The sequence below is a fragment of the Hyaena hyaena genome, unplaced genomic scaffold (assembly GCF_003009895.1).
Source record: "Hyaena hyaena isolate Hyena2069 unplaced genomic scaffold, ASM300989v1 scaffold_233, whole genome shotgun sequence".
Lineage (NCBI taxonomy): Eukaryota > Metazoa > Chordata > Mammalia > Carnivora > Hyaenidae > Hyaena > Hyaena hyaena.
In genome coordinates this window covers 2,356,049-2,380,491 of record NW_024080866.1, presented here as the reverse complement: position 1 = coordinate 2,380,491, position 24,443 = coordinate 2,356,049, and the positions used below count along the sequence as shown (strand labels likewise).

The 24,443-nt window shown below is 40.6% G+C and overlaps 1 protein-coding gene across 2 annotated transcripts in view; it reads right to left on the bottom strand.

The window, feature by feature from the left end:
* ARMH3 (armadillo like helical domain containing 3) overlaps positions 1 to 24,443 on the bottom strand; it is a 175,904-nt gene that overhangs the window by 15,950 nt on the left and 135,511 nt on the right. For both annotated transcript variants that reach the window (XM_039243948.1, XM_039243949.1), the window contains exon 24: positions 20,834 to 20,912. In XM_039243948.1, the coding sequence (XP_039099879.1) occupies positions 20,834 to 20,912 (79 nt within the window). The remainder of the gene's footprint in view (positions 1 to 20,833; positions 20,913 to 24,443) is intronic.

The window sequence follows — 24,443 nt, the reverse complement described above, 5'->3', positions numbered from 1 at the left end:
CACATCCTTCAGAAAAGAGGGTGAAATAAAGATCTTTTCAAGCAAACAATCTGAGAGAATGTATTGCCAACAGTCCTGCACTACAAGAGTTGTTAAAAGAAGTCCTTTTGGTAGAAGGAAAACTACGTTATCTGGATCTATAAATAGGAATGAAGGAATGGTAAATACATTGATAAACATAAAATACTTCTACATACATTTAAAAATGAAGAAAAAGATAATTGACTCTTTAAAGCAAAAAAATAATAGTAATGGGGGAGGGGCGCCTGGGTGGCTTAGTCGGTTAAGCGTCTGACTTTCGCTTAGGTCATGATCTCGCGGATCGTGGGTTCGAGCCCCGCATCGGGCTCTGTGCTGACTGCCAGCTCAGAGCCTGGAGCCTGTTTCAGAGTCTGTGTCTCCCTCTCTCTCTGACCCTCCCCTGTTCACGCTGTCTATCTCTCTCTCCTAGAAATAAATAAAAATTAAAAAAAAAAAAATAGTAATGGGGGAATTTCCATGTCTGTGTGGGCTCCCCCATATACTTATGTCCACTATTAAACTTGGTTTTCTCCTGTTCAAATACAAATAATAATAATAGCAATGCATTATGAAATGTATAAAACCGACAAGAATAATGTATGACAACACTAATACAAAGGAAAGGAGGGGACAAATGGAAATATATGATTGCAAAGTTATTACATGTTACATGGAGTCATAGGTATTATTTTGAAGGTATATTGTGATAGGTTAAAGAGCAACCACTAAAAAATAAAATGAAGAGTTACAGCTAAAAAAGTCAAGAGTGGACATAAAATGTAATACTAAAATAGACCTAGTTAATTTAAAAAAAGGCAGAAAAGAAAACAATGAATAAAGAACAGGTGAGAGAAAAAGAAAAAAAAGCAAGACAGCAGATTTTAACTAAGCTATACTGACAAATAAATTAAATGTAACATTTCAATGAAAAGACAGAGATTGTCAGATTGGACATAAAATTAAGACCCAACTATAGGCTGTCTAAAAGAAATTCACCTAGGGGCACCTGGGTGGCTCAGGCAGGTAAGCATCCGACTTCAGCTCAGGTCATGATCTCACAGTTCGTGAGTTCAAGTCCCATGTTGGGCTCTGTGCTGACAGCTCAGAACCTGGAACCTGCTTCAGATTCTGTGTCTCCCTCTCTCTCTGCCCCTCTGCTGCTCACTCTCTCTCTCTCAAAAATAAACTTTTATAAAATATTAAAAAATAAGGGGCGCCTGGGTGGCTCAGTCGGTTAAGCGTCCAACTTCGGCTCAGGTCATGATCTCACGGTTCGTGGGTTTGAGCCCCATGTCGGGCTCTGTGCTGACAAATAGCTCAGAGCCTGGAGCCTGTTTCAGATTCTGTGTCTCCCTCTCTCTCTGCCCCTCCCCTGCTCATGTTCTGTCTCTGTCTCAAAAATAAATAAACTATAAAAAATATTTTTAAATTAAAAAATTTAAAAAATTTAAAAATAAAAATATTAAAAAATAAGTAAATAAAAGAAATTCACCTAAATTCAGCTCAGGTCATGATCTCAGGGTTCCACGAGTTCAAGTTCCACATTAGTTCATATCCTCAGTTCGGAGGCTGGTTGAGATTCTCTCTCTCTCTTTCTCCCTCTCTCTCTCCCTCTCAAAATAAGTAAATAAACTTAAAATAAAATAAATTCATGTAAAGACACAGATAGGTTGAAAGTGAAAAGATGGAGAAAAACATGCTTCTGAAGACACTGATTAAAGTAGAATTGCTACATTAACATCTGAAAAAGGAGAGCTCAAAACAAGGAATAGTATCAGGAGTAAAGAAAGAAATTTTGTAATGATAAAGGGGTCAGTTCATTACAAAGACAATTATATATATATATATATACACACGTGTGTGTGTGTGTGTGTGTGTGTGTGTGTACACCTAATAAGAGAGTTTCAAAATTCTGGAGGAAGCATAACTGACAGAACTAAAGGAAGAAATAAGAAAGTCTACTATTACAGCTGTAAGTTTTAATACTTCTCATAACTGATAAAACAATTAGACTGAAAATCAGTGAGGACAGAAGATTTAAACATTACCAATGAAACTGACCTAAAGTCATTCATAGAAAATTCTATTCAACAATAGCAGAGTATACATTCTCTTAAATGTACACAGAATTGGGAAGCCTGGGTGGCTCAGTCAGTTGAGCACCTAACTCTTGATTTGGGCTGAAGTTATGATTCCAGGGTTGTGAGATCAAGCTCCAAGTTTGGCTCTGTGCTGAACATAGAGCCTGTGTAAGATTCTCTCCCTCTCCCTCTCCCTCCCTCTCTCTCTCTCTCCCTCTCCCTCCCTCCCTCTCTGCCTCCGACATGTGCATACTCTCCCTCTCAAAAATAAAAAAAAAAAAATGCACACAGGAACATCAACAAGACAGACCATACACTAGACCATAAAACAAATATCAACAAATTTGGAAGGACTGAAATCAATTACATGGAGTATATTTTCAGTCTACCAAAGAATTAAATAAGAAATTAATAACAGAGGGGCTCCTGGGTGGCTCAGTGGGTTGAACAACTGACTTCGGCTCAGGTCACAATCTCGCAATCAGTGAGTTCAAGCCCTGCATCTGGCTCTGTGCTGACAGCTCAAAGGCTGGAGGTTGCTTTAGATTCTATGTCTCCCCCTCTCTCTGTCCCTCCCCTGCTCACACTCTGTCTCTTTCTCTCTTTCAAAAATAATAAACATTAAAAAATTGTATTAAAAAAAGAAATTTATAACAGAAATTTATCTGGAAAATCCCCAAGGGGCACCTGGGTGGTTCAGCCAGTTAAGGGACGACTCTTGGTATGATTCAGGTTGTGATCTCAAGGCTGTGAGATGAGCACCAAATCGGGCTCTTGGCTGAGCATGGAGCCCACTTGAGATCCTCTCTCTCTCTCTCTCTCTCTCTCTCTCTGCCCTTTCCCTACTCGTGTGCACTCTCTCTTTCTCTCTCAAAATAAATACAAATTAAAAAAAAAATCCCCAGAGACACCTGGGTGGTTCAGTCGGTGAAGCGTCTGACTTTGGCTCAGGTCATGATCTCGCAGTTTGCAAGTTTGAGTCCCTCACTGGGCTCTCTGCTGTCAGCGCAGAACCCATTTTGGATCCTCTGTTCCCCTTTTCCTCTGCCTCTACCCCACTTGCTCTCTGACTCTCTCTCTCTCAAAAAATAAACACTGGGACACCTGGATGGCTCAGTAGGTTGAGTATCTGCCTTGGGCTCAGGTCATGATCTCACTGCTTTTGAGTTCGAGCCCTGTGTTGGGCTCTCTACTGACCCTCATTGGAGCCTGCTTCAGATTCTGTCTCTGTCTCTCTATCCCTCCCCTGCTCGTGTTCTGTCTCTCTCTCTCTCTCAAATATAAAGTAAAACATTAAAAATTTGAAAAAAATATAAATAAACAAACATTTAAAAAAAATCCCCAAATAGGGGTGGCTGGGTGGCTCAATTGGTTAAGTGTCTGCCTTTGGTTCAGGTTATAATCTCAGTTTGTGAGTTCAAGCCCCACATCAGACTCCTTGCTGTCAGTGCAGAACCCATTTTGGATCCTCTGTCTCCCTCTCTCTCTGCCTCTCCCTGGCTCTTGTGTTCTCTTTTTCAAAAATAAATGAACATTTAAAAAAAAATCCCCAAATAGGGGTGGCTGGGTGGCTCAATTGGTTAAGTGTCTGCCTTTGGTTCAGGTTATAATCTCAGTTTGTGAGTTCAAGCCCCACATCAGACTCCTTGCTGTCAGTGCAGAACCCATTTTGGATCCTCTGTCTCCCTCTCTCTCTGCCTCTCCCTGGCTCTTGTGTTCTCTTTTTCAAAAATAAATGAACATTTAAAAAAAAATCCCCAAATAATGGAAACAAAACAACACATTTCTAAATATCACTAAATAAATGAGAAAAGACTATGAAGTGAATGAAAATGAAAACACAACATGGCAAAATTTGTAGGATGTTGCTAACACAGGGGGAACTTATAGCACTAAATTTCTATATTAGAAAATAAGAGGGGCGCCTGGGTGGCTCAGTTGGTTAAGCATCCAACTTTGGCTCAGGTCATGATCTCACAGTTTGTGGGTTCGAGCCCCGTGTCAGGCTCTGTGCTGACAGTTAGCTCAGAGCCTGGAGCCTGGTTCAGATTCTGTCTGTCTCTCTCTCTCTCTCTGACCCTCCCCTGCTCACACTGTCTCTCTCTCTCTCAAAAATAAATAAAAAACATTTAAAAAAAAAAAAGACAAAAAAGAAAATAAGAGGGGCACCTGGGTGGCTCAGTCGGTTAACTATCTGACTCTTGGTTTCAGCTCAGGTCACGATCTCAGTTTCAGGAGTGCAAGCCTCGCAGGGTCTCTGCATTGTCAGTGAGGAGGCTTCAGGGGGTTCTCCCTCTCTCTGTGTCCTCCCCCCGCCCCACTGTCTCTGTGTTTCCCAAAATAAATAAATAAAAAAAGAAAACTAGAATTAGTGATCTAAGTTTCTACCTTAAGAAATCAGAAAAGAGCAAATTAAACCAAAGAGAATAGAAGGAAATAACAAAGATAATCATATAAATCAATGAAACAGAAAACACAAAAACAACATTAAAATGAACAAAACTAAAAACTAATTTTCTGGGAAGATTAATAAAATTGATAAACCTATAGCCGGGCTGGTCAGGAATGAGAGAGGAACATACACATTACTCATCATGTATGATAAATCTTACAGGCATTTAAAAGAAAGCAGGATATGGGGCGCCTGGGTGGCTTAGTCGGTTAAGTGTCCGACTTTTCGCTTAGGTCATGATCTCGCTGTTGGTGGGTTAGAGCTCCGCGTCGGGCTCTGTGCTGACTGCCAGCTCAGAGCCTGGAGCCTATTTCGGAGTCTGTGTCTCCCTCTCTCTCTGACCCTCCCCTGCTCATGCTGTCTCTCTCTCTCTCTCCTAGAAATAAATAAAAATATTAAAAAAAAAAAAAAAAAAAAGCAGGATAGGGGCGCCTGGGTGGCTCAGCTGGTTAAGCATGGATCTCGATCCTGGCTTTGGTCATGATCTCATGGTTCGGGAATTTGAGCCCCGCATTGGGCTCTGCACTGACAGCATGGAGCCTGCTTGGGATTCTGTCTCCCTCTCTCTGCTCCTTCTCCACTCACATCCTCTCACCTTCTCGCTTAAAAATAAATTAAAAAAAAAAAAGAATAAAGGGTATATGTGGATAAATTATACCAATAAATTAAACAACCCAAATTACTGAATAATTTCCTGAAGACATAAATTACTAAAACTGTCTCAAGAACAAGTAGAAAACCTGACTATTCCTAAGGCTATTAAAAAAACAACTAGTAATTAAAATGCTTCCCACAGAAGTATACCAATATATACAATTTTACTTTGAAATATATAAAAAAATTAAATAGGTTGATGGAGACCCAGTCTATGGATCAGTTATGTGATAAAATATAGTAGAGTGTAAATAATAGAATCTAGGTGGTTTTTACCAGTATTTGTTATATAATTTTTTATCTTTACTGTATGTGGCAAGTTTTTCATTATAAAATGTTAGGTAAAAAATTCTTCTCACAGGCTGGATCAGTCAGTTGAGCATCCAACTCCCGAGTTTGGCTCATGTCATGGTCTTTTGGTTCATGGGATGGAGCTCCACATCAGGCTCTGTGCTGACAATGTGGAGCCTGCTTGGGATTCTCTCTCTCTCTCCTTCTCTCTCTGCCCCTCCCCTGCTCTCTCTCTCTCAAAATAAATAAATAAACTTAACAAAAAAATTCTTGGGGCGCTTGGGTGGCTCAGTCAGTTAGGCGTCCAACTTCAGCTCAGGTTGATCTCATGGTTCGTGAGTTCAAGTCCCACAGTGGGCTCTATGCTGTCAACTTGAGCCTGAAGTCTGCCTCAGATTCTGTGTCTCCCTTTCTCTCTGCCCCTCCCTGACTCACACTCTGTCTTTCTCTCAAAAAATGAATAAACATTAAAAAACATTTTTTTAAATTAAATAAAAAAAAAAGATTCTTCCCACAAGGGTAACTCTAGACCCAGATGCCCTCACTGGTTAATTCTATTAATCAATTGAGCAAGAAATAATACCAATGCTACATAAACTTTTTTTTTTACCACAAACTTTTTGAAAATGGAGAAAGGAAAAAAATAAAATAAAATAAAAATAGAGAAAGGAATATGCCCCTGTGGTAGGGTCTAAGAAAAAAGAAAAAAAAAACAACCTCAAGGCAACCTGGTTATATGTGTATGTGACATCCCTCACCACCTTGTAACAGATGACCACTTAATCAGACTACATGTTTGTATGTTAGCATATATGGGAGACAAAAAAACAAAAAATACATAAAAACTACACCACATGGAGTTTGGGGATCAGTTCTTTGGGTACAAATCCAACTGAGCAGTGCCGGCAGAAATAAAGTTACTTCCTGGAAAGAAAATCTTCAGTGTCAGGACTCTCTGTGTGAGAATCCTGCTACACCCCAACTTATTTTATAGGTAGCATTACTGTAATATCAAAACCAGACAAAGACATCACAAGAAAACAATGTAACTAACATCCTGATGCAAAAATAATCTACAAAATATTAGCAACTTAAATTCTGCGATGTATAAAATAATAAGTAGTATATCATCATGATCAAGAGGGGTTTACTCCAGAAATGTAAGGTTAAGTTAATATTAAAAATCAATCACTGTAATTCTATATCAGAATAAAGAGAAAATCCTGGCTGGCTCAGGTAGAGCAATGCAACTCTTGATCTTAGGGTTAAAGTCCAAGTCACAGATTGAGTTTAGAGATTACTTTTTTAAAAACCCAAACTTAAAAAAGACAGAGTAAATCCTTATAATCATCTCAATATATGCAGAAAAAGCAAAATTCAATATCCATTCATGATAAAAAAAAAATTCTCAGTAAACTCAGAATACAAGGAAACTTCCTCAACTTAATAAAGGGATTCTATGAAAACTGACGGTTAACATATTATTTAATGAGGAAAGACCAATTGCTTTCTCTTGAAAACCTGAAAGAGATGTCTACTCTCACCACTTCAGTTTTTTACTGAAAGTCCTACCCACTGCAATAAGGAAAGAAAAAGCAATCAAAGACATACAGAGCTGAAAGAAATAAAACTGAATTTATCAGTATATATGACTGTGAGCACAAAAAATTCTAAAGATTCTAAAAAAAGAATAGATGAGTCTACCAAAGCTTCAGGTAAAAAGGTCAATATAAAAGTATTCTATTTCTACACACTATAAAAACATTGGAAATCAAAATAAAAATACAATTCATATAACATAAGAAACTAAATAATTGGGGATAGACTGAATAAAATAGGTACAAAGGGTATGCTAAAAAACTAAAAAAAAATTGATGAGAAAATTTAAAAGATCTCAATAAATGGAGGGATATATTATGTTCATGGATTGGAAAACAATATTATTGAAAGTTCGATTCTCCCAAGTTCATCTAGAGTCAATGCAATTCCAATCAAAATCTTAGCAGGGAAATACAGAATGTGAAACAGTCTCCAGGCTCTGAGCTAGTTGTCAGCACAGAGCCCGATATGGGGCTTGAACCCATGAACTGTAAGATCATGAGCTGAAGTCAGACACTTAACCGACTGAGCCACCCACGCGTCCCACAAAACAAGTCTTAAGACGAACAAAATTAAAGGACTAACATTACCTGACTTAAGATTTACTACAGACTTGCAATAATCTAAATAATATAGGGCTTAAATATAGACATAGAGACCAAAGGAACAGAACCCACATATATATGGTCAATTGATTTTTCACAAATGTGCCAAGGCACTTCAACAGGATAAAGAACAGTCTTTTCAACAACACTAGAACAACTGGATATGTGAGATAGGGGTCAGAATGAACATTTCCTCTTATCATATACCACACAAAAGATTTAATGTAGGGGCGCCTGGGTGGCTTAGTCGGTTAAGCGTCCGACTTTCGCTTAGGTCATGATCGCGGTTCGTGGGTTCGAGCCCCGCGTCGGGCTCTGTGCTGACTGCCAGCTCAGAGCCTGGAGCCTGTTTCAGTCTGTGACTCCCTCTCTCTCTGGCCCTCCCCTGCTCACGCTGTCTCTCTCTCTCCTAGAAATAAATAAAAAACATTAAAAAAAAAAAAAAAGATTTAATGTAAAAAAAAAAAAAAAAAAAGGCAGGGGGTGCCTGGCTGGCTCAGTCAGTAGAGCATATGACTCTTGATCTCAGGGTCTTGAGTTTGAGTTCCACATTAGACATAGAGATTACTTAAAAAAATTAATGTGAAATGGATCATAGAACTAAATGTGAAAGCTAGAACTATAAAATTTACAGAGGAAAATATAGATAAAAAATTTCACAATTAGAAGTAGGCAAAGATTAACTAAATAAAACACAAAAGCACAAACCATTACAAGAAGATTAATACATTTATCTTCATGAATGTTGAATTAAATTAAAATTAGTCTTCATTAGGGGAGGCTGGGTGGCTCAGTAAGTTAAGCATCCAGCTCTTGATTTTGGCTCAGGTCATGATCTCACAGTTGGTGTGTTCAAGCCCCACATTGGACTCTGTGCTTATAGTGTGGATCCCAGTGCTTGGGATTCTCTTTCTCCCTTTTTCCCTGCCACTCCCCTGCTTGTGCTTTTTCTCTCTCAAAATAAATAAACTTAAAAAAAATTGATCTTCATTAAAATGTCTGGGCTTTAAAAAAACATCTTTAAGAAGAGGCAAAGGCAAGCCACAGACTAGGAAAAAAATTTGCAATAAAAACATATGACAAAGAACTTGCAACCAGAATACATAAAAACTCTTAAATAACACACACACATGTTAAATGAACAGATTTTTAAATTTAATTAATTATTTATTTTGAGAATGAAAGTGTGTGCACAAGCGGGGGAGGGGCAGAGAGAGAGGGATAGAATCCCAAGCAGACTCTGTGCTGTCAGAGCACAGACTGACACGGGGCAGGCTCAATCTCACTAACTGTGTGTGATCACGACTTGAGCCAAATCAAGAGTCTGACGCTTAACTAACTGGGCCACCCAGGTACCCCACAGATATTTTAAATGAGCAAATGACACTTCACAAAAGATATATAATAGCAAATAAGCAAATGACAACTGCTCAACATCACTTGTCATCATGATTGATAGTTTTTTTTTTTTAATTTTTTAACTTTTTTAATGTTCTATTTATTTCTAGGAGAGAGAGAGAGAGAGGCAGCGTGAGCAGGGGAGGGTCAGAGAGAGAGGGAGTCACAGACTCTGAAACAGGCTCCAGGCTCTGAGCTGGCAGTCAGCACAGAGCCCGACGCGGGGCTCGAACCCACGAACCGCGATCATGACCTAAGCGAAAGTTGGATGCTTAACCGACTAAGCCACCCAGGTGCCCTATTCTCGACATTTCAAATAAGTGGAATCCTTTGGGTCTTTGTGTGCGGCTTTTTCACTTAGCATGTTTTCAAGAGTCATCCATATTGCAGCATGTATCAGTATTTCGTTCTGTTTTATGGATGAGTAATATTCCATTATATGGATGTATCACATTTTTTAATCTATTCAGTTGCTGATGGACATTTAGGTTGTTTCTAGTTTTTAGTTGTTATGAATAATGCAGCCACAAACATTTGTGTACAAGTCTTTGAGTGGGCATATTTTCATTTCTCTTTTGGTAAATACCTAAGAGTGTCACAATATAGATGAGTCTCAGACACAAAAGAGCACACAGAAAAGACACTGGTGGTTGCTTAGGGGCCCAGACTCATGGTTAAGACTGACTGTAAAGGAGAACCTTTTTGGGTGATGGAAATGTTCTACATGTGGTGGGGGTGGATAGTGGATATATGTATTTGCATGATATCTTATGTCAAGTATACCTCAATAAAGTTTATAAAAAGTTAGTAAATCATGACTAGATTTAAAAAAAAAAAAAGATGGGGGCACCTGGATGGCTCAGTTGGTTGAGGGTCCAACTCTTGATTTCAGCTCAGGTCATGATCCCAGGGCTGTGGGATCGAGCCCTGTATCAAGGCTCTACACTGAGGGTAGAACCTGCTTAAGAGTCTCTCTCTCTCTTTCTCTCTCTATCCCTCTCCCTCTTCTCCTCCTCTCTCCTGCTTGCATGCTCTCTCTCTAAAAATAAAAAAAAAAACTAATTAAAAAAAAGATGTATGGCTACAGCAGTAAGCTTGTCTTTTTTTGGTCTCACTATTCCATTTTTGGTTGGGACAAGAATGATTCAGACTGATAGAAAACTTAACTCTAAGTTAGGAGTTCTCAGTATTTTGACAATGCTAAGGGTTCTCCCCATTGTGCTCCTCCCTTCTACTCCTCCACTCCCGGAAATCCTTGCTGACAAATTCAATGGACTCTGGGTAAGGGCACCTGTGTGGCTCAGTCAGTTAAGTATCTGACTCTTAATTTTGGCTCAGGTCATGATCTCAGGGGCCCTGTGTCAGGCTCTGCACTGAGCATGGACTTTGCCTGGGATTTTCTCTCTCCCTTTTCTGCCCCTTCTCCATGCCCTTCCCCCCAACAAAATAAATAAATAAGAGAGAGAGATAGACAGACAGACAGGCAGACAGGCTCTGGGTGGCAATCAACATGTCTGGAATAATTTTCTTTTTTTTATTATTTAAATGTTTTTATTTATTTTTGAGACAGAGAGAGACAGAGCATGAGAGGGGGAGGGGCAGAGAGAGAGGGAGACACAGAATCCAAAGTAGGCTCCAGGCTCTGAGCTATCAGCACAGAGCCCAATGCGGGGCTCAAACCCACGAACGTGAGATCATGACCTGAGCCGAAGTTGGAGGCTTAACCGACTAAGCCACCCAGACGCCCCTGGAATAATTTTCAAGTGGGCACTAGCCACATGAGGTTTTTATAAGCGGCTACACTTCCCTGGACCTCCTGAAAAACTCAATCATCTGCCAAGCTCGGGGGCTTATAGGGTCCTTTTTGTCTTTACCAATCTAATAAAGGTTCTGATTTTGCCTTTTTAATGAAACTGAGGCAAAGATAAAGATCATGACTCTCCTTGTGGAAACTTCATGCTAAATAAGGGTCACTGGCCAACCATTTTCAACTTCTGAGGCAATATTTCTCTAGGGTACAAGGAGAACAAGGAGGTTTTACCTATCCTTAGGTTTATAAAGGGTCAAGTGGGGCTGCGGCAAGCATGCTGCATACATCATCTGAGTGAGGTCTACACAGGCAGAGGTCTAACAAAGAAGCAGTGATGCTGATATGAAATCCTCGAGGCAGGCATGATTTTTGCATTTTTTATAGCCCCTGACTTGGCACATAGCAGATACTTCTATACTTTTGTGCCAAAAAAAATTAATCTGGGGAATTTGAGACTAGGGCACATATTCCTTGTCTTACTGCACTAACCAAAGACACTCAGAAGCAGAGAATTCTTAGACCAAAGGAGGTCCTTGAGAGTTTCCTTGAGAGGCGAGGATTGGTTGTTTTTCAAAACACTTGAGCTCAAAGTGGTTGAAAAAAGAAAACAAGCCAACAGCCCAGGAATTAGAACAAATAACAGCCTGGTAACAAAAATCACAGACTCTATTGAGTGAGCACCTCTCCTACTGTGTGCTTATAGTGACTCTCTGTCCAGGATAACCTGGATATATCTCCAGGGCACAATCATCCAATATAATTGTTTGGAAACAAGGATCCAAAAGGTGAACAAATCTCTTAGGCTAAAAAAATGATGCCTTTTTTTTTAAGGTTTTTTTAAATTTATTTTTGAGAGAGAGATAGAGACAGTGTGAGCAGGGGAGGGTATGAGAGAGAGGGAGACACAGAATCTGGAACAGGCTCCAGGCTCTGAGCTAGCTGTCAGCACAGAGCCCGATGCGAGGCTCGGAACCCACGAACCGTGAGATGATGACCTGAGTTGAAGTCGGACGCCCAACCGACTGAGCCACCCAGGCGCCCCAAAAATGATGTCTTTTAAAAGGTAACTGTTTCCTCTATACAGCCACCCTGCATATAACATGCAGAAGTTTCCCCCCTGTTTTTTTTTTTTTTTTTTACAAACAGTTTATTCTCTATTTTCATCTCAGATTTCAGCATTAAACTCAATTTCAGAACCAATATAAGTTGGCCAATTCTCCCAGTCCGTCCATGTCTTTCAAGCCTGCTACCAAAGGGCTTTCCATACCCTTAGATTTATTGATCTGACAGACTGGCTCTGCCCTTCAGCAAGGTGGATCAGATAATGAACCTCACAGTAGGTGATTAGTGAGAGGCCATCAGCTGGTTAAAGGAGTGGTGACAGTGACTTTCTTTAATTTCCCTGGGCAGTTGCCCCACCGCCCTGACTTTACTTGGCCGAAGCCCTAGACAGCCCTTGTAAAGCTTTTATTTGCGCTAATTACAGATCCAATGTGCCCAGTGCCCAGGCCCTCTCCCTCCGCAAGCAAGGCATGCAATCACACCAAGAGGCAACCAAGGTAACGAAGGTGGGGGATCTATGACACACAAATATTGCATCAGGCCTTCTCCTTCTCTGTGGCTTATTAGAGGCAGGCCACCCCTCCCTGCTCAACCCAAGAGGCAAGAGTCTCTGTCTTCCCCACCTGAGGTTTCTTTCTTTGGAAACATATCACGGAGGGAGAGAGAAAGCAACGACTCTGCTCCCAATTCACAAGCAATGTGACATGGGGTCTCTGCCTCCCTGCCAGGACTCACGGACCTATCCCTCCCTAAAAGACAGAATTCTTCACCAGAAATCCTAGTTGTGAGCTATCCACAGTTTCTCTTCTAGCTGAGTGGGTCGTTTTTAAGACTGCAGCCTCCTTTGTGCAGTATCACTGTGAAAGGTCAAAGTACTCTTATGGGGGGCACCTGGGTGGCTCAGTCGGTTGAGCATCTGACTTCGGCTCAGGTCATGATCTCACGGTTCGTGGGTTCAAGCCCCGCGTCAGGCTCTGTGCTGACAGCTCAGAGCCTGGAGCCTGTTTCAGATTCTGTGTCTCCCTCTCTCTCTGACCCTCCCCTGCTTGCGCTGTCTCTCTCTCAGAAATAAATAAAACATTAAAAACATTAAAAAAAAAAAAAGTACTCTTATGGTACCCAGCCAAAACACTTCCCTTTACCATAACTTACAACAGGTAAGTTTGCATGGCGACACTTGGGCCTCTGAGGTTACCACGGTGGCAAACCGTGCTCCTTCTAGCACACCTTACAGAGTTTTGAGCTACCTCCTGAGGAAAGGCTTATAGTGGAAATAAAAGCTCCCAAAGATCTATTTGGAAGGAAGGATGAAACCAAAGAGGGAAGTCCTACTTGTACACTCTTATTAAATAACTGGAACAAAGGATGCTTCTTAGAGTACACGAAGCAAGGGCTGCTGTCTCCTGTAACCTCTGGAAAAGCTGACAAATACTGGAATTCCTACAAGCCCCAATATCATTCCTCTGTGTGCTGCCAATGAAGCTTCAGTGGCGATGAAGCCTGACTCCGGAAGACCAGAAGCTCATGTAACGCACATTTCAAAATTTGTATTTAATTGGAGAAAATACTGTCAGTGGCAGAGATGAATAATAAGCTGAGCTCTTCACCAGTGACCTCTGCATTCATCTAGTTGGCTGTGGGACATTAATTTTGAGAGTCTTTGTTTTGTTGTTGTTTTAACAAAATGGAACTACTACTTTAAAAACAATTAAAATTGTGTGTGCTTTTAGATTTTGACCCATATAAATGACTGTCTAGTACCAAAAAAAAAAAAAAATCTTGTTTTTTTTTTTACATCACCATGTTCCTTTGGTCCGTGGAAAAGATTTATTTCTCATAGTAGCTTTGCTGACATGCTTGATGGAAGAAAGAGACTCTTTCCTCATTTATAAAGTTATCATGTTGTGCCAGAAGGCTCTACTCAGAGATTGTTGCCCAACTGGCAGGCAAACTCTCTAGGCCCCTGTTCAGTACTTTCCTTCCTCAACCGAATGGTCTCTTCCCAAACCAGGGCCTTTTCCCAGCCCCACCCCAACCCTGGGAGTGAGCCCTGTTATCTTCCCCAGCCTGCCCCTTCCTTCAGAAGAGCTGGCGAGCTAAGCTGTCACACATGATGAAATGGAAGGAGCTCAGACTTCAGTGTCAGACAGCCTTATGCTCACATTATGGCTTTGCACCAACAGCTGTACGACCATGGGCAAATGACTTAGCCTCGTTAGCATCCTCATCTATAGGATAACTGTAGCTATCCCAAATGGTTGATAATAACAATTAAATAAATAGCCTATATAAAAGTGCCTAGCTCAAGAACTACTAGCTTTTCCTTTCCTGTTATCTATTTGTGTCCTTTTAAGATCCAAGCTACTCCCTTGCCTTTCTCTGGCAGTGAAGCCCACCTCCTGGTCCAAGTAAGACCATGGACATCCTAGCAGCACATCATCAGCTTACCCTCTTATCTGGACCTTAAGATGCCCTATATAACATAAAGGTGACTTCTGAGGCTAAGCAGCTTGTAAGAAAATCCCTCTTCCTCTGACTCTGTCTTTCCTATTTTAGTGACTCCAGTTAACAAATAACTCGTATCAAGCTTTTTTTCTGCCAAACAGGTCAACATTCAGCTGGAGTCTAAATAAAGTCAACAAGGAAGGCAGGGTCTCAGACAGCCAATGTTGTGTCCCATGCTTGCACTGAGTAAGAGTTCACACAGCAACCATCACTAAGAGTTACAGAGAGGCAGTGCAAAACTACAGGCTGTTATGGAAAAACATGAAGCCAAGTATAGGAAACTGAGTCACGGCTATCTTAGGAATCCTAAATCTTAGGTCTCCAACATGTGTCTCTGTCAAGGCTGCTTTACATGATGGTTAAGGCGCTGAAAAAACATCACAGGGACTCTCAGAGTGGAATACTCAGAGATTTTAACTGCCCCAGAGAGAACTTTCTATCAGTGGTTCTCATGAAGAAAGTGAGCTACACTCACTCCCTGCTCAGAAAGTCCTGCCTCGCAACTTTACAGCCCCCTTCTCTTCAACAACTAGTAATGTGCTAGAGTTGGCTCATACATGCTTGGCCGGTGAGAACAAGCACTGTGACAGATTTTCAAGCACTGTGACAGCCACTTGGCTTCTCACTGGTAGCCATGGCGGGAGCATCCACACCCAACACTACAAATCAGCCCCTCTCCCAACAACAGTTATTAAACATTCACTAGCACACATAAGGCCAACAACTCTCAAGCCTAAATACCAGGTTCCATTTTCCTCACAAGCCTTGAAGGTCTTAGGATATTTCCCCCAAGATCTTTCTCTGCTTCCTCCTAGATGTTCTCAAGTAATGGGTGCCACCCAAGGCCCCTAACAATGTTTGACCCATGGACTAGGGCTTTCTTATTAATATCTGATTCTTTCCTGAGGAACCAAAGCTAGATTTCACTAGGATTTCTTTAAAAACAAACTTTTTTTTAATGCTTACTTATTTTTGAGAGAGGCAGAGCATGAATGGAGGACAGGCGGGGGGGGGGGGAGGAGGAGGGACACACAGAATTTGAAGCAGGCTGAACCTGAGCTGTGAGCACAGAGCCAGATACGGGGCTCAAACCCATGAACCATGAGATCATGAAGAGAGCCGAAGTCGGATGCTGAACTGACTGAGCCACCCAGGTGCCCCAAGATTTCACTAGGATTTCTAAATGCCTAGCATTTATCTGTAGTGGCTCTTATCTTAGGATCAAGAGAAAATCAAAAAGGTTTAGAAAGAATACTAATAGGTATACTAGCTTCCAATGTAACCTTCACTCATTTAGATGTGAAGCATTTGTTTCTCTAATTTACTTTAATCTATTCCTACAAATAACTTATATTCTTTGCTTTGTCATAATACTTTTAAAGATACCTCTTGCTATATACAATATTATACGCGCCTCCTCTGAATCCAAAATCCAAAGCACTGGTGAGAGTGGATACTTAAAGAGATAATGGGAGGTAAAACTCCATAAAATTCCTAAAGTAGAAAACTTAAGAATCTGGTTACATTGTCCTATGGTTCTGTGACATATGGGGATGCCACCTTGCTGATTCTCCTGGAAAATTCCTAAGTCTGTATGTAGAGAAATTTTTCGTGGCTCCTGGACCACTTAGATGAAAGGAACACCAGCTTCAAGAAAGGTTTGCCCACTCGAAAAAACAGAAAGTAGAATAGTGGTTGCTGGAGGTGAAGAGGAGGTGGGGAAAGGAAGTTGTTCAATGGGTAGGGGTTTCGCTTTGCAAGATGAAAAAGTTCTAGAGATCAACAGTGCAAGAATGTGCATACATCAACACTACTGTACTGTACGCTTAAAAATGGTTAAGATGGTAAATTTTGTTATGTGCTTGTTACCTTTTTTTTTTTTTTTTTAAAGCCTGGTTTGCCCACTAGGCCTTATCATATGCCTCACAGTGAGGCTGGCTCATACTAGGCCTTTGATGAACACTTACGAATTGAATCAAAGGCAGTACAATTAGGTCAGGGAGGAGAGTCAGTACATTGTGGGTTACAGGGACTGTGATGACATCTGAAATGACGAATTGTATTTCTAAGTCATCCAGCCTCTGGATATCCTGTGACCCAAGGACAAGGCTTACAGAAACTCTGGGACTCTTCTCCTTTCTTTCTGTCCTTTTCAGGTCTTGGCTTTGAGTACATTTTACAATCTATGCCTCTTCATTGATCCACTTCCTATCCCTGCTCCTTCAAGGCTCAACTCATTTCTTCTCTCCTCCATATGGCCTTTCCTGACCACCACAACTGCAAAGGTCTTCCTCTAACAGGAGCTCACAGATCCCACTGCCAGTATGGTCAGCTCTCGATAAGCTTTTTTTTTTAAATTTTTTTTTATGTCTTTATTTTATTTTGAGAGACAGAGAAAGAGAACGAGTGGGGGGGGGGGCAGAGAAAGAGGGAGACAGAATCTGAAACAGGCTCCAGGCTCTGAGCTAGCTGTCAGCACAGAGTCCGACACAGAGCTCGAACCCACAGACTGTGAGATCTGGACCTGAGCCGAAGTCGGATGCTTAACCGACTGAGCCACCCAGGTGCCCCTCGATAAGCTGTCTTAAGCCATCTCCTGAACTTATTCCATCCTTTGAGAACAAAGGCCCTTTATCATACCTCTCTATTCCTCAAATGGCTAGTACAATCTGAAGCACAGAGCAGGTGCTAAATGTTAAAATACTGATAGGTGAATGAACTGAAGAAAGCAAGGATGGGCCAACCATTTATTTGCCTTCCCTTGGGACATTTCAAAGTCACAAAATTGGTCATGAATGTGATTAAAAGCTTAAGGAATCAGGCACTCAAAGAAGGTTTTGACTTGAATCCTAAATTGTGACTACGTACTCTAGATATTCAGAGCTCTAGAGAATCTTCCGTAAAGTTCTACCGTGAAGCCCTCTCTTGCCTATTAGGAAATCAGAGCTGATATAAATCAGTATGTCATAGCATTTGTAAACCAAAACAAATAGTGAATAGCTTAAAAGGAGCAATGCCTCAATGGGCATTTTCAAAGGTCTGATGGCTTCAGGGACAAGGCACGTATGAGGTATTTACTACTAAAGGAGCTACACCAGTGATTCTTAAAATCTGGAGGGAGGGGTGTCAAAGACTGGTTAAGAATTTTAAGAAAGATGGACCTTTTTCTTTAAAGACTTAATTAAAAAATACTTTTTAAAGTGATCTCTACACATGGGGCTCAAACCTGTAATCTCCAAGATCAAGAGTCACACACTCCAACAACTGAGCCAGCAAGACACCCCAAAATGGACCCTCTTTAAGAAAAAAGAAATGGGGCACCTGGGTGGCTCACTCGGTTGAGTGTCTAACTTTGGCTCAGGTCATGATATCTTAGTTTGTGAGTTTGAGCCCCCAATCAGGCTTGCTGCTGTCAGCCTGTCAGTGCAGAATCCACTTTGGATTCCTGTCCCCCTCTCTCTGCTCTTTCCGCGTTTGTGCTCTCCCAAAAATAAATAAATATTTTAAGAAACCAAAAAGGACACATAGAGGGAGACAGAAAGTACAACAGTGGTTACAAGGGTAGCGGGGAGGGGAAATGGGCATAGGGTTTCAGTATGGAATAATGAAAAAGTTCTGGTGGTGGATGGTGGTGATGGCTGCACAATGATGTGAATGTACTTAATGCCACTGAACTCTACACTTAAAAATGGTTAAAATGGTAAATATTATGTATATTTTACCACACACACACGCAAAAAGGAGTCAAAATGAACAAGCTTCACAGTCAACTTTGGACAAACGTGACACGTGTGTGTAAAATATAAAAATGCATGCAGTTTATTACACTAGATAATGAACAACTATTCAGTCACACTGAGGGTACTGACTGATTAAAAAGCTTTGCTCTCCTTGAAGGCAATGAGAAGTAACAGAATAATGTCATGTACCTTCTGGAAATCTGAAAAGAAACTCCAGTGTAAGAGAATAGGCTTTGTTCAATAAGCAATCATGAATTTACAAACATCACTTTGAAATGCCTCAAGCAGACTGGAATGTATCTGGGTGCTGTTAGAACTCAAAAATTCACAAATGTTGCCAGAAGAAAATGGCAGGCTGGGCAGGCAGATCTAGCAAAGAGCCTTCTCTTGTCTGTGCTATAAATTCCAGTTAACACCTATCCATAATCTTCAGGGCTTTTGTTTTTTTTAAGGAGTGCTTTCGCATCTACTTGGGGATTACGTTCCTGATTTTTTCTCTCTACTTAGTTTGCTGCTAACAACTACTGGGCCCAACTGGATCCCATGGTTGGCTCTTTGGGAAGCTGTGAACACACTTAACATTAAGTGATAGTAGCATTAATGTTCAGAAGTGAAGGGGGAGAAGTGCTCCAACACATGTCGGAGATTAACAAGGCAGTCAAATACTTCTAATCTGATAGTGCTAAGAATAAAACCAAGTGCACCCTAATGCTGTCATTTAGAGCCCTTCAAAGTCAGCAAGGGAAGAGAAGCAACAACTATTTTGAGGGCAGTTTTGAAAAGGATCCCAGAATAGCAACACCCTTTCCCCATCCCAAAAGTGAAAAGGACTGCTAAGAGAGATGGTTAGTGTACACAAACTCTGAGAGAGCAAAGACCACACTTAGATTATTCACTGTGGAGCCCCACTACCCAGCACCACACCTTGCAAACAGCAGGCATGTAATTACTTATTCACTAAGTAAATCTTTCAGAGCGCTATCCCTTCTCCATTCTCGAATAGGACTGTGTACTCTCCCTCCCCACAGAAATCACCTCATCTCTGGCTTGTGGACTCTTTCTGAGAGGCACTTTCATCACTTCATTTAACTTTGAGAGAAGTTGGAGGAGGGTGAGGACACGTGCTTGCTAATCATCCTTTTCCAGATTGCCTCATGCGCCAGAATGGATTTTTATTATTGGTCTGTGGCTGTTACTGCTGTAGAAAGATTTCAGCCTGACCTTCCCAAGCTGCTGGGGAATGAATACTGCACGTGGCTGACAGGGAAAATGTGTCTTCCTTTTTTTTTTTTTTTTAATTTATTTATTTATTTGTTTATTTTTAAAGCTTTTAGACTAACCAGAGCTCACTGTGGTAGGAAAGTCACCCTTTCTCTTATTACACAAAACTCAAGATGTTGAATTCTTTTGCATAAAAATAATATAGTGAAACTGATCTGAACTGGTCCAACAGGAAAGAGGTAGCATCTTGAAGTACCTCAAAGAGAGCAGTGGCATCAAAGAACAGGACTTGGGGAAAAAAAGAAAATGAAAACTATTTACAAAAGCATTTTAAATAAGAGGATGGATTCTCACAGCTGTTCTCACAAAAGAGAACAAATATGTCAAAGGGAACAACAGACTAACAGAGTCCTATCCATCTGGCTGAGGAAAGAGCCGCTGCAGGGAATACTGAGAGGCCTGTTAGGGAAAAGGCTTGCCTGGTGCCTCACTGAGCGGGCTATTGAATAGCTTTTAGCAACACTGGAACACATGCTCACCCCATAGCTGGCTGGCTCTGCCGACAAAAGATGCAGAGAAGGGTTTCACTGATAAACTGGCAAAAAAGGGAGAGCACATTTTATTGGTTTGGAACTTATACCTTTACTCTCAATTCATGACTACCCTTGCCCTCCAACCTGGGAATCAAGTAGGAGAGAAGGGAGACTGTGTAAACAGGATGTCTCAGTTGGTGCTTTTAAAAGCAGAACTCAAGAGTCTCATTCTGAAACATTAAGTTCAATCCCATGTCATGCTAAAGCCCCATCTGTACTTTTATATAATGCAGAGCCGAGTGCAGGCACTTAGGGAGAAGGGGAAATCAGGCCAGACTCAAGGAAAACAAACGCATAATGCTATCTGCATCTCCAACTCAGTCCATACCATAGAAAAACCTGCTCAGAAATAATTGCTCACGGCAAATAGAACTCAATTACTAAGGAAAATCTGCCCCAATGAGGGCTCATATTTTAACAAGCCAAATAGCATCAAATTAAGCTGAACTCAGGGTTTTTCTAATTGTCGGTTTTATCCATTTCTAAGTTCTCATTTCTTATTTTTTAAAAATAAAAACGACTCTCTGCCTAAGATTAAAAAAAGAAATGCCTATCACCCACTCTAAAATAATAATTCACCAAATTTTCACCTACGTATCTTCTATACAATTAATGTACCCCTCCTATGGACAAAAGCAGAAGCCATCACTCTATTTAAAGTACTATCAACAGATCCCTTACTAATTGCTCTTAGCAGCCTGACTCCTCCCACCAGAAGCTCAGTCACAGAATACCGCTGCTATCAAAGAGAAGACAACTGCTTGATCCCAGCCCCCAACTCTGGGGAAGGTTGTGGCTTACCTGCTCCTCCGACAGTTGGGATATGTGATTCACAGCAGCATAGGATTCAATTTTGGGGTTAAAGTGATTGATGATGGCCCTGAAAAAAAGAATTAAGATTAATATGGCATCAGATGGAAAAAGCAGGTAAATGAATTAAAAATAAGTACCGAGTACCCCCTGGTTTAGAGTGTGAGTACATGGGAGTGATTGTCAGAGGGTAACTATCTTTTTATTGAACATGATGTCACATGAGGGTGAACGGATAACTCTGAAACAAGAAGTGTTTAAAATGTATTAGATAAAGAGGAGAATCAAGTGTCTCTGCTCTGCAAAATGAACCAGGGAGAAAATCTAATAACCAAACAAAAAACAAAACCAAGCATCCTTCAGCCAAGAAACAGGACCCAGGGGGCTGTCCACTAGGGGGCCCTGGTGTTTCAGTGAGAAAGAAAAGTAGTTTTCTTTGCTCTGACTTGGGAAAACAGGGCACTTGGTAAAGATGGGCCAACATGTAGGCTAAAAACAGTCTTTGAAGAAGCTGGCTTTATCAAAGCCTAGAACCAATCTTCCTACTTGTTAGTTAATAATTTCAAACCAAAATGTTATTTCCAGTCATTCAAAATCTGACTGTCATTTTCAAACATTTCCTCTCCATCACCCTCACATTCAAGGTCATCAAGTCTTATCAAATATAGCTCTTAAAAAAAATCTTTGAAATCTGGGGGCGCCTGGGTGGCTCAGTTGGTTGAGTGTCTGACTCTTGATTTCACCTCAAGTCATGATCCCAGGGTTGTGGGATTATGACTCACATCATGGACCCACATCAGGCTCCACACTGAGTATGGAGCCTGCTTAAGATTCTCTCTCTCTCTCTCTCTCTCTCTCTCTCTCTCTCCCTGCCCCTCTCTTCCCCTTGAACCCGCTCTCCCTCTCTAAAAAAGAAAAAAGTGTGCCATCTGAAACCAATCCTTCAGTGTATATATAGGTCCTTGTCATCTTATCTCATGTAGCAGAAAAAGCACAGGTTTCAGATCAGAGTTTAGCATAAGTCCAAATTAATACAAAAATGATTAAATAAATGAGAAGAAGAGACAAATTTTTCTTTCTTCTTTTTTTTTTTTTTTTAGAGAGAAAGCATCTTAAACAGGATCCATGCTTAGCATAGACCCCAACACAGGGCTCGATCCCACAACCCTGGGATCATGACCTGAGACAAATCTTTCTAAGAGAACAATTTCAAATAATATGTGTGGATACTCTCCCCTTTAGGAGGTGGAGTTAAATTCCCATTCCCACTGAGAGAAGGCTAGCCTTAGTGACTTATTTCCAAAGAATAAAATGGAGTAGTAAAAGGGGAAAACGGTAACTTTACAGTAAAAAATCTTGGCAAATACTCTATTATTAGCCAAGTGATAACGGTGAACATTGCCAGTGATTCATATAGCATGATTGTGGTATTCACGTAACCTCCGGTATGATTTTTTGAGAAGGGCACTTTACTTCTGTTCTATACTTCCAAAAACCCATGACTTCAGTCTAATCCTGAGAAAAACATGAGACAAAACCAGATTGGGGGCATTCTACAGAATGCCTGACCAGTACTCGTAAAGATTGTCAAGGATATAAAAAACTATACTTGAAGAATTGTCACAGACCAGAGATCTTGGGGAGACATGACAACTAAATGCAACGTGATACCCTGAACTGGATCCTGGAACAGAAAGAAAACAGAAAGATAAAATGGTGAAATCCAAATAAAATATGGAGCTTAGTTAACAGTAATGTATCATTGCCAGTTTCTTAATGTTGAATAAACGTACCATGATAATGGAAGATGTGGGAAACCTGATCAAGGGGCATGTAAGAACTCTGTGTATTATCTTTGTACTTTTTCTATAATTCTAAAATTATTCCAAAATAAAAAGTTTATTAAAATATGTGTATATGTGCACGTGCACAAGCACGTCAATGTATGGTAGCACAAAAAAAGTTAATATTTTCTTTAATATAATTTACTGACAGTATAAAATTCTTGAAGCATTTCATCTAATATGGGTAATAAAAGTATAAGCCAAAACTTAAAAAAAAATGGTCTGGCCATTTGTTATTTTGGATTTTTGGGAAGCTATATGTCTCAGAGGAAAAAAAGTGGGAATAACACCTACCTTAGCACTTAGTACAGTACCCAGGAATAGTACATTGTAGGCATAAAATAAATGTTTGTCGAAAGAGTGACTAAATCTTAAAAGGATTCTTGCAACATTTATGTAATAAAGCAATGTCAAACATCTAGCACAGTGCCTGGCACATAGGTGGTACTCAATAAATATTCAATGAATGAATACATCAAACAGGACAGTAATGGGTCAGGAACAGAGGAGAATTCTGGTAACTTGTTTTTCCAGAGACTCTCCAAAAGGGTAGAGATGTTATCTGCAAGTTAAGGTTGTAGCTTGGTCTAAATCCAAAGTGGGAAAGAATTTGGACCAAGCAGGGGTCAAATATTTTTCTCACTCAGAAGGTGAAATTTTGAGGATATTGGCAGTGATAACAACAGTCCAGGCGCAGAAAAGGAAAACGAGGAGCCTAAATGCAATGAGAAGACAAGAGAGGAGGTTTAGAGAGGAACTGAGAATCCCACCAAACCTAGCAGCAGTACCAAGTTAAAGCTAAGCCAGTGTAGAGTGAGAGTCATAGGGTCTAGCATCCAAGAGCGACAAGAATTCAGAAAATAAAACACAGTAACCAAATCAATCTGTTAAAATCTCAGTTATTTTATGAAAAAGAATTTGAACTCTGTAAATACATTCATTTCATGGGTTTATAGTGGTCTTTTTTTTCAGGTTTTCCTTAAATTTCTTAGTACAATTTTTTAAAGTGTTTTTAAAAGATCCTGACTCAAATGAAATAACTAGGGTTGTCTGTGTTCGTTTGCCTAGGTTTGGAGAACAGAGAACTCCAAAGTATCCTAGTATCCGTCTGGGTGGGAGAGTAGCAGCTATGGGGCCCAGATGGCAACCCAGTGAAGCCGGTGAGGTCTGGACAATGAATCCCTGGGAATGAAATTAATGGGGATGCTGTAATTCCATTTCTTTCTACCTGAGGAATTCTCTCACCAGGAAAGAAAGCAAGGAAAAAGAAAAGAAGGAAAAGAGAAAGGAGAAAGGGAAAGAAAGAAGAAGACAGGGAAGGAGAGGGGAGGAAGGATGGTAGGAGGAAGGGAAGATAAAGGGAATGAGGGAGAGAAAGGAAAAACTTGGAAGGTATTCTCCTCAAAAAGTATACTTATTTATTTCCTTCTCTTCCCACAGTTATACCCGTCAAGTGTCAGCTGGGTCCGTGGATGGTCTATATCAGTAGGGCATGCATGGCGATATTGTTTGAGCAAATTCATCCTGAGGGTATGACAGATATGCCACTCTGGGAATTTGGAATGAGGATAAGATAATCGTCCAACCTTCCCATGACACTCCCATCCAAGAGCCTCAGATCTCAGCACGCAATTGAAGCCTCTCACCAGGAATGGGGAGGGAATTTAGAATTCCGACAGAAAGGGCACCTGGGTGGCTCAGTCTGTTAAGCGTTGGACTTTGGCTCAGGTCATAATCTCATGGTTCATGAGTTCGAA